Source organism: Salmo trutta, chromosome 4 (assembly GCF_901001165.1).
Source record: "Salmo trutta chromosome 4, fSalTru1.1, whole genome shotgun sequence".
NCBI lineage: Eukaryota > Metazoa > Chordata > Actinopteri > Salmoniformes > Salmonidae > Salmo > Salmo trutta.
Window position 1 is genome coordinate 33,130,858 of NC_042960.1, and position 11,115 is coordinate 33,141,972.

At 41.5% G+C, this 11,115-nt stretch overlaps 1 protein-coding gene across 2 annotated transcripts in view; it reads left to right on the forward strand.

Moving 5' to 3' along the window:
* The window catches only part of LOC115192252 (collagen alpha-1(XXIV) chain), a 183,011-nt gene extending 172,819 nt beyond the window's left edge, over positions 1-10,192 (forward strand). For both annotated transcript variants that reach the window (XM_029750545.1, XM_029750544.1), the window contains exons 53-61: positions 79-132; positions 819-854; positions 1,684-1,719; positions 2,056-2,082; positions 3,016-3,069; positions 3,556-3,724; positions 3,907-4,016; positions 6,075-6,308; positions 8,566-10,192. In XM_029750545.1, the coding sequence (XP_029606405.1) occupies positions 79-132; positions 819-854; positions 1,684-1,719; positions 2,056-2,082; positions 3,016-3,069; positions 3,556-3,724; positions 3,907-4,016; positions 6,075-6,308; positions 8,566-8,712 (867 nt within the window). In that variant the 3' untranslated portion in view covers positions 8,713-10,192. The remainder of the gene's footprint in view (positions 1-78; positions 133-818; positions 855-1,683; positions 1,720-2,055; positions 2,083-3,015; positions 3,070-3,555; positions 3,725-3,906; positions 4,017-6,074; positions 6,309-8,565) is intronic.
* The last annotated feature ends 923 nt before the right edge of the window (positions 10,193-11,115 follow it).

Consider the following 11,115-nt stretch of genomic DNA (forward strand, 5'->3'; position numbering starts at 1 on the left):
TACAGAATTAGCACGTACTTACTGTTGCAATAAACATGGTGTGTGTGTGCTGATCTCTCCTCTATGCGTCTGTTTCAGGGTTTCAGTGGACCTGTTGGTCCAGAAGGGATGATTGGCCCAATGGGGAAACCTGTAGGTCCAGTGTGTGTGTGAGAGCACGTGTCCATGTGTGTGCTTGTGCATGTTTATCTGCCAATTTGACTCAGTGACTGCACGCATGTGAGAGACAGGTTAAATGATCCGTTTTAAGATTGGGCGCTATCCTTTCTCGATGTGTTGCTATTTTTTTAATCGTAACATTTATTTAACTAGGCAAGTCAGTTAAGAACACATTCTTATTTACCATGACGGCCTAGGAACAGTGGGTTCTGGGCAGAACAACAGATTTTTACCTTGTCAGCTCGGAGATTTGATCCAGCAACCTTTCGGTTACTGGCCCAACGCTCTAACCACTAGGCTACCTGCCGCTTTAACTGTCCGTAACTGTCAGGCCAAAATATACCAAAATGAATTGATAAGCCGCTCTGTTGTCAAAGTCAGACATTTTTCTAGACTAGAGAGAGAGAGCGTGTGTGTTCATGACTCCTCAGCCATAAACCATAAATCAATGAAGTTCAAACCTCAGGTGTTCGTTTCCATCATTTTTATGTGATCTGTCCAATCTAGTCCCTCTTACCCGGTGGTGTGTTACAAGTCTGTTACTTGTGTTTATATGAAGGGCATTATACTACAGGAATAAAAGAGTTAGAAGAACCGAGGGTACCTGTACTTCTGAAAAGAAACCACTGTATTCAAAAGTCACATTTTCTCTTTCAAAGGGACCGAGGGGGCCAAAGGGAAGCCATGGGGAAATGGTGAGATGTCTGCATAGTCATATAATCCATTACACTCAGTAAGCATTAGGAAAATCACAAGTTGATGTGTAGGTGTTTAAATGGTAAACTAAAGAGGACACCTCCTGCACAGTATGTGTGTGTAGACAAATGATCCCATTAATTCCTTGACCTTGTTTGCTTTGCGTGAACTTGAGTGACGGTCAGTGTATTCCGAGGTAAAAAACAGACGGCCACAGTGCCTGGGTAGACTCATGATGAAGGTAGCTGTTGCAGAGGGATTTCCAGTGCACAGCGAGCCACGCATGGGGCCTTACTGTACTTTCTGCCTCTCATGTAAACAGCGTGCAGGAAACGCTGTGTCATAGTGTTAGCGCTGGGATCTTCTGTGGGGGTTATTGTATATACTGTTCTCTATTACGGCTCCCACTCTGCCATGTGAACTGTTTTAAGCTTCTCAGACTCGTAGACAGTTACACACACAGTAGAAAGAGACACACACACACACACACTAATAAGAAGCAGCTGCCTGCCGAAGGCTGCTGTTGTAGTAATTTCGTGTCAGTTCCCTTATCAGCCAGTGGGGGCGATTGAGCTCCATTACAGAAACACAAGCAGAGCCCTCAACAGACAAAACTCCTGCTACTGACTGCAGCTCTTCAGCTCTTCTGACTGTACTTCCTGGTTATGTTATGATAGGACTTGTTTAAAACAGGTATATTATATCAAACGTATAATGTTTATATCAACATATATTCAATAGTACTGCAGGTGCATCAGATATGCTAAACATTGTGTTGTCATTGCTTAGACGCCATTGTAACACCATGATGTTGTGTTTGTTTCTCAGGGACCCCAGGGACCACAGGGACATCCAGGTCCCAGAGTAAGTGTTCCCCTCCCATTACTACATTATGTCCTAACCTCTCTTAGTGAGTGGGGCGGCAGTAGCCTTGAGGTTAGAGAGGTGGGCCGGTAGCCGTAGGGTTGCCGGTTTAAACTCCCAAGCTGCCTGTGGGGGAAGTCTGTAGGGAGTGATCCAGCAGCAAGCGGGTTACCAGCTTCAATATCCCTTTATACTACCTACCGGAGTTGTGTGCTTCAGCAAGGCTCCAGAGGCACTGACCTAATTCTTACAGTTTACTTGACAGTTCTACGGTTTATTGTCTTATCTCTTTATTTAGTGATTATGTCAAAATACGGTCTGTGTTCTCTCTCCCAGGGTCTCCCAGGTGCTCCTGGACTGGCCGTAAGTATCCTGTCTGATTCACAGATAGTCATTCAATTACATCATCTTAATAGATCATTTATCTTTGTCTGGAACCCACTGTTTAACCATTGTATATCTTACATCCATTATGTAAGCTATTTATGTGGGTGATTTATAGTCAGTTATAAACACTCAAGCCAACGTTTTTATATTGACGCTATTCACCCAAACGCCACTGGTTATGAGTGCACTTGTTTGGTTAAAAGTGGTCATGTGGAGATTAGAGGCGAGGTCAGGTATGGGTGTGTGGGGGCCAGACCTCATTTCCAGAAAGACTGACAGGGGTGTTTAGCTGGTTTAGAGAGAATAGCGGGAAGACAGGATAGGGGAAGGGGAAGGGCAAGGTATCTCGCTGAGTTTCACACAAAATCTGGCCAACAGAAATCAGGAGTGTGCCAAATATGCTCGCCCTAGGCGTCTCTCTCTGTCTCTCTCTCTCTCTGTCTCTCTCTGTCTCTCTCTCTCTCTCACTCTCTCTCTCTGTCTCTCTCTCGTTCTCTCTCTATCCCCCCCACTCTCTCTCTGTCTCTGTCCTAGGCTTGGTGCCAGCCTAAGCTTAGATAAGGCTTTTGAAGGAATGGGAAAAAGCAACAGTCTCATGGCTGCAGGGCCAGCGGTAGCATAGTAGCAGAGCATACCGTATATTATCTGTGTGGCCTTTCCTTCCCTGTGTGAGCTGCTTTCAACAGCCATTTAGAACTATAACCATACAATTAAAACAACAAAGCTGAAATGTCATTGTATTTCTGTTTATGTAATATGTACACGTCGTGGTAATCAGGGAGGGGCTTTTAATGACATTGATTAATATGCCCCCCACTACTTTGAAGAATTTGTAGATTTGTTGATACAGGTCCTGGTGTACTGCTCTTCTATGCGACTAAACTGCATTTGTTGGTGTTGTATCCTCAGAGACGAATCGAGTATAACTCTCCGTTGGAGTCCAATGGTGCCTTAAGGACAGAGGTAAAGCACTCAACCTATTGCACACTTTAAAATGAGATAACTGTAGTCAACATCCACTGTAAATACAGTCACTGTTAAGTGTTGATTTTGCAATAAAAAAGATATTAACAAAAATCTTCCTGTTCTTTTTTTCCTATTTTATACTCTGCCTTTCCACATGTGTGGGAACATGCCTCCAAATAAACCTTTAATTGATTGGTACACATGTAAAAAACACTTTGCTTGGCACACATCATAAAAACATCAATGCAACTTTTCCAAACATCGTATGTAATGGGGTTTCTGTGGGTGACTACGGGCTGTGCTTCTGTGCATGCACACTTGTGTATGCATGCGTCTGCATGTATTCATGTTTGATCCACTGCATGCGTGTTCCATCCATGTGTCCATGCTTTGGTTTGGCTGTCTCTATGGCTTTGTCCTCTAACCTCTTCCTTTGCTGCAACACTATGGCCTGTGTGAACTATGCAAACCCTGCTAACCTAGACCTACCAGAACATCGAGATGTCCCTCCCAGACCACAACGCAGAGATCTTTAAGACCCTACGCTACCTGAGCAGTGTGATCGAGAGCATGAAGAAGCCATTGGGAACCCGGGAGAACCCAGCACGGTTCTGTAAGGACCTGTTGGACTGCCAACACCAGCTCTCTGATGGTGAAAACTTCCTAAAACTGCTTCACAGAACTTATCCAGATGTCACGGACACTTTGTCCCAATCTCCATGAATCAATTTTCTATGAATAATCTACAAACTTCTATTTAGTAGAATAGTAAGTATTTGTTATTCGTATGACTGTGTTCTTTCTCTCTGGGGTTGGATGTTGCGGTGCCTATAGGACTGTTCTGGATCGACCCTAACCTGGGATGTCAGTCAGATGCCATTGTGGTCTTTTGTAACTTCACTGCAGGCGGGCAGACTTGTCTCCACCCAGTAGCTTCTAACAAGGTAATCTAGCACTGCACTCCAATACTGCACTCCATCACAGGACCTCCAGCAGATCCATAGCAGTATTCATTCCAAAGACTGATTTTCTCTAGGTTTAAAGTTTAACACATTTACATGTGCCTGGTTGCAATGGCACGACCACAGAGCCATAGGGGCATTTTCACTAACACATCTGTCCTTCCTTTCCTCTGCAAACCTCAGCAGTATTGTACAGGGATTTTTGGTAAATTGTTATTGCCACTGTCATGCGAAATGGCCATGAATTTCCAGCTGGTGCCATCACCGTTTCCTTGATTCCTGTCACATCTGCACAGACACACATTGATGTTGACAATCTGCGGTGTGTGTGTGTGTGTGTGTGAGTATGTATGTGTTTACATATTAAACAACCACACATGGAAACGGTTTCTGGGTTTATGAAATGCACATCCCTTTGTTGAGTATAATATGTGTATGATGCCTTGTCCTTCGGTGTTGCTGATGTAGCCTGGAAAAGAGAGAAACGCAGGTTGAGAGTTCGCCGGCAGTTCATTTGGTTTTGGCGCCGACCGTTTGTCGCACTGCATTTACCGTTTCTCATCATGCCTTTTGTTATCAATGTTACTATTCAAGTGAGGTTTCGGTAATCGCTATGTAAAGGTAAAGAATTGTTTGCAAAGGTAGCCTCCTGCTGTGACGGGAGGTTATCCATTATATCAACCAGATACTCAAATGGCCGCTCTAACAATGAAAATAAATGTCTTCAAAAATGGAAGGCAGCTGGGAGGAGGCAAGATCAGGTGGCACCATTCTAGCCAATGAGAGGGCAGGCACGCGTGTGAACAACAGGCACAACTCTGACATAAAGTATTTTTTCTCAAAGTTGCTGGGATGTGTACAGTTTTCCGCCGGCATCACCTCGCCGCCGTAAATAAACACCCTCATTCTGTTTGCACCGTATCAAAGTGTCTGCCTGTTCACTGAAACCTCCACTGCGAGGGCAGCCTCTGTTACTGCGTTAGTGTCTGTGTGATAATCATTGAGAGCTTATGAAATATTGGAAGTTCTTTTGTCTGTACACGCAATATGGTAATTTCTCCCCAGACCCAGTAGATTTTCAGCATCGTTTTGGAAAGCTGAGCAAACACACTGCTTGATGTGTGCCAATGGTCATCATAGCCATACATACCAATGTCTTCCATCATATCAGGATGCTGTTTCCATGAATAAAAGTCAGTCATATACAGCAGTAGATTCCTAACCTTGTCTGTCTTGAAACCCATTACAAAGGCTTAGATGAATGGAAAGAAACCGTTTAATCATGAAGCATTCTTCTATTACAGCCACAATGTTTGACTCATTGTGCTTGCAACAAGAACCCTGTACTTTGGTCAATAACGCAGACTGGAATTTTCGTCATTGTAAAATGGAATTGTAAATGAGGGACAGAGAGCGATACATTAACAGATACTGCCCTACCTTTCTCATTTTACATTACATTTTAGTCATTTAGCAAACGCTCTTATCCAGAGCGACTTACAGTAGTGAATGCATACATTTCATGCATTTTTTTTTTAATATATTTTTTTTCGTACTGGCCCCCGTGGGAAACGAACCCACAACCCTCTGGCCTGCTGGCCCCCCTACCTCTGCGGAAGCACAGTTCCCGCTCAGCCCAGTCAAAACTGTTCGCTGCTCTGGCACCCCAATGGTGGAACAAGCTCCCTCACGACACCAGGACAGCGGAGTCAATCACCACCTTCCGTAGACACCTGAAACCCCACCTCTTTAAGGAATACCTGGGATAGGATATAGTAATCCTTCTAACCCCCCTCCAAAAAAAAGACATAGATGTACTATTGTAAAGTGGTTGTTCCACTGGATATCTTAAGGTGAATGCACCAATTTGTAAGTCGCTCTGGATAAGAGCGTCTGCTAAATGACGTAAATGTAAATGTAACCATGGCGTTGCAAACACCAAGCTGGCGTTGCAAAACCCATGCTCTACCAACTGTGCCACAGGGAAGACCATCCCCTAACGTTTCTCCATCCCCTAACCTTCTTTTGCTTGCCCCACAGCTGTCGTTCGGGGTACATAAGGTCCAAATGAAGTTCCTCCACCTCCTGAGCACAGAGGCCAGTCAGGACATCACCTTCCACTGTCTGAGTGATCTGCCCCTCAGCCCCACAGACACCTACAGCGCTAACGGCCCAGGACAGGAGTACCGGGACAGACCACCGAGGTTCAGGGGATGGAACGGACAGATGTTTGAGGCAGACACACTACTTGAACCTCTAACAGACGAGTGCAAGGTAAGGAGCCGGAGGGAGGAGAGATATCAAAATAAAATGTTATTTATCACATGCGCTGAACACAACAGGTGTTATAGTGAAATGCTTACTTACAAGCCCTTAAAACCTGTTGAGGATCTTATCCCGATCTTATCCCGGTATTGGGATTCATTGTCATGTGACCATGGCGGGGAATTCAAAACTGCAAGAGTAATCATTTCAAATAATCAACTATTTTCCTCCATTTGAAAGATATATCTCCTAAATCTAACCACGCTGTCCGATTTTCAGAGGCTTTACGGAGAATGCATAAAGTTAGGTTATGTTAGGAGAGTACATTGACAATAGCTGTGTGTAAAGTTTAGCCAATTCAAAGAAGGGCATCAACAGACAGAAAACTAGCTAGAATTATGCACTTACCTTAGACAATCTGCATCAGATGACACTCATAGGACATTATGTTATACAATACATGCATTTTTAGTTCCATCAAGTTCATATTTATATCCAAAAACAGCATTTACAGTCGCGGTGAAATTCAGAATTTTTTTCGGCTCGAATGCTCCCAGTGAATCCAGCATTACAAATCACGGAATTACTATTCGAAAACATTGGTAAATTATAATATTGTCATTCAAAGAATAATATATTATCATCTCGTAATTGCTACCGAATGGCCAGATCTCAAAATAACTTTACTGGGAAATCACATTTTGCAATAAACGTGGTACTATGCTATTAACAATAAGCTAAGCTATAAGCTAAGCTATACAGTTAGCATCTTCTAATATCGATAATAACATTGTAAATATCCCCTTACCTTTGATTATCTCCATCAGAAGGCGCTGCCAGGGATCCCAGGTCCAGAACAAATGTGGTTTCTTTTGACAAAGTTCATAATTTATGTCCAAATAACACCAAATAGTTAGCGTTCAGTAGGCTCCCACAAAACGTGGTGGGTTGTGTAAAGTCACGCCGAAAAGCTAAAAAAAACCTAGTAAATAATCTATTTACGTTTGTTCAAACATGTCAAACGTTGTTTAGCATTAATCTTTTGGTCCATTTTGAACGTGAAACATCAGTAAACATCAGTAATATTTTCACACAACCTATCAAGTGTCTAGAATAAACGATTATGACAAAGACACTCTTCTCAGATTTATGCGCAGGCGCAAAAAATGAAGTGATGACGTGTCAACTTACAAGCATTCTAATTCGGTCTGTATTCATCACAGATGCTTCAAACAACTTTATAAAGATCGTTGACATCTAGTGGAAGCCGTAGGAGTTGCGAACTGAATCCTTTCTCACTATGGTATCTATAAAACAATGACACTAAATAGTACAGTCACAAAATGCACTTTTTTTTAAATCTATTTTTCACAGGTTTTTGCCTGCAATATGAGTTTTGTTATACTTACAGACACCATTCAAACTGTTTTAGAAAATTCAGAGTGTTTTCTATCCAAACCTGAACAATAATATGCATATTCTAGCTTCTGAGTTGGTGTAGGAGGCAGTTAAAAATGGGCACATATTTTTTTCCAAAATTCTCAATACTGCCCCCTAGATCAAACAGGTTAACCAATAATGCAGTTTAAAAAAATGTGAGTTAAGAAAGTATTTACTAAATAAACTAAAGTGGGGGGAAAAAAGTAACACAATAAAATAACAATAATGAGCCGGGCTATATACCAAGTCAATGTGCGGGGGTACAGGTTAGTCAAGGTAATTTGTACATGTACTGTAGGTAGGGGTAAAGTGGCTATGCATAGATAATAAACAGCGAGTAGCAGCAGTGTAAAAACAAAGGGGGGGGGTGTCAATGCAAATAGTCCGGGTGGCCATTTGATTAATTGTTCAGCAGTCTTATGGCTTGGGGGTAGAAGCTGTTAAGGACCTAGACATGACGCTCCGGTACCTCTTGCCATGCGGTACCAGAGAGAACATTCTATGACTTGGGTGACTGGAGTCTTTGACAAGTTTTTGGGCCTTCCTCTGACACGCCTAGTATATAGGTCCTGGATGGCAGGAAGCTTGGCCCCAGTGATGTACTGGAACGTACGCACTACTTTCTGTAGCGCCCTCTGTATGTTTCTTTCACCTCAGAACTGGGTGTGGTATTCATAAAGCATCTCAAAGTAGCATTGCTGATCTAGGATCAGGTCCTTCCTGACCATGTAATCTTATTCATTATAATCTAAAAGGCAAAACGGATCCTAGATCATCATTAGCCATTGTGTGTCAATTGCTTCATATTGTATATTTTCCCTTCTAGATCCAAGATGGCAGCTGGCACCAGTCACGCTTCTTCTTCCATACTCAGGACAGCTACGAGCTCCCCATCGTAGACATACAGGAACCACCATCGTCACAGCCCAATCACCTGCTACACCTCGAGGTGGGACCTGTCTGCTTTCTGTGAGGTCATCTATCGCCAGCCTGCCTGTCCAAAATATGAACTATGAGAAACCAAACATGCCATAAGCAACCCAAAATGTCTGCTCCCCAAACCAAAGAGAATGTAAGCCCAAGCGGAGTTGGTCAGGTCTACTCCCCCACATGGTGACAAACGCCCTGTTCAATCGATGGTAGACTTCTGCGGAAGAACTCAATCCATAGGAAACTAGGCCAGCTTAGTGTAAGATGGCTGCAGGAGAGCAGTGTATACAAATGTTTGTCAAATAAATGTATAACGTGTGCCTGTTTTTTTTTTGTTTTGTTTTTCAAAAGTTGCTTGGGTTCATTGGAAAGTTGGTCCCTGAACTCAAGATAGGACTCATTCGCACGACACCCTCCAAAAACAAACTCAAATCCTGTACCTCCAACCCCTTTCCTCCTTCTCCCCCATATACACCCTTTCATCCATCCTCAGAAGGGGCCTAGCTATTCGAAGGAAAGCTCCATGGCCTTTGTGACAGGAACACTGTCCAACCAAAACTTTCTAAGAGTGCAATAGCTTGTGGATTAAGTGTGAGAGATTTCATATTGCAACATCAATCGAAGGTCAACCACCAGTTCGGGCGGCCATTTTGTTTTTTTTATTCACGTTTGAATCATGTTTGAATCTGTTGTACAACAAGGCTGGGCGTTTACACCTTGGGTGTGTCCAAAATGGCACCCTATTCTCTATGTAGTGCATTTGGTTAACTTAGGGCCCATAGAGCTCAAACACAGTGCACTGCTGTATATAGGGAATAGAGTTCTATTTTCGGACACAGCCCTAGACAGATGGTGCTCTACCTCCTGCTTGTATGCCCTCTAAGTATAGGTGCTTGTGTCAAGTTATTTTTTTGTCTTTACAAGTTGTATGTACTGGTTACATCAAGATCTGTATTGGTTGTAAGAGTACTTATTTGAAATTTGGTAATTTCTACAGTAATTTATATGAACCATCTGTTGATGTATTCCATAATTTTTTTGCTTTTACTTTTCATTTTTATTTGGTAGGTGGTAACTTATCATTGGTGCTGCAACAGAAACAAGAGCTTGAGACATCAGTGAGTTACGAGACAATTTTCCGGTGTATATTTTGACATTATATGGTTGGTTATTTATATCCTTTTGTTCACATTACTGTACCCCAATAAATTATACACTCAGAGATCTATTTCATCAACTCCAAACTCAGTCCAAATAACTATTTATGTAAAAATGTGTACTTGTATACTATGTACACACATTATGTCTATGTTTATTGTATACGTTCATGTTCACTACAGTGGTGGTTGATAGGTCATACTGGCAGCTAGCATAGGCCAGAGCCAGAAGACATATGAAATAGCAATGATCTTGTTCTTTATGTTACATTAAACATAGTGTAATTAAAAAAGTATTAATTGAAAATGTGTAAACATGAAATATGTTGACATTAAATAAATGAAATGTCCCAGTACAGTCAAAAACTAGATTTCCCTGTGTTTTATATGTATATTTCCACTATGAGGTTGGAGAAATGCTTTGAAATTCTGAAAATGATTCTTGATAATGCCCCTTTAATGTAAGAGCTGTTTGACAAGACCGCCTGAAATTTCTGCCTTTTTTGGTGGGATGGAGTTTTGGCCTTCCATGGTGACATCACCATGTGGTAAATTAGTTAATAGATCAATCAGAAAGAGAGTTACAAAACTCTCTGCCAATAACACCTTATTTTCAGTTTTCCCCTCTCCACTCAAACCAATTCCAGACAGTCCTAGCAACATTCTTGCTTGGAAAATTGCCCTTTGCTAAGAAGCTATTTTGTTAATTTTTTTGCCATTTTAATTTAAAACAATCACAGTAAGGTACTTCATAGTAACCCAGAAATTATTTGACAATGAGATAAAAACAGTTGCATTGGACCTTTAATACATAAATACCTTCTTGATAGTTTGTTGATGTTCATAACAGGGTTGTTCCACAAAAAGTGCCTTTTGTGTCCCTTTCATAGTTTAGGTAGAAATTGTGCACAACTATTGAATTGTAAAAGCCTGTTATTTTAAATAAAGTACCCTTTAATTTAGACCACATGAATAATTCAATAAATCTGAATTTGAATATGAATAAAGCCACGCTAAAGTGCCAAAATTCTGCATTTTGACATGTGCCTCCATCAACCCCGTATCACTTCTATGAAGAATTCAACCCATTTAATCCTCCAAAAATTACACCATAATTCTAACGCCTTAGTTATTTTGTTGCTTTGACAAAGTCATTTCTGAAGATTCGAATGTATTCATGTGATTGATTAGTGATTAATTTACGTGTGACCCTGATTTTAAGGTCAACCCTGTTACTGAACTCTAATTTTAAATATATATAACAAAACATTTTTTTAAAACATTGAACA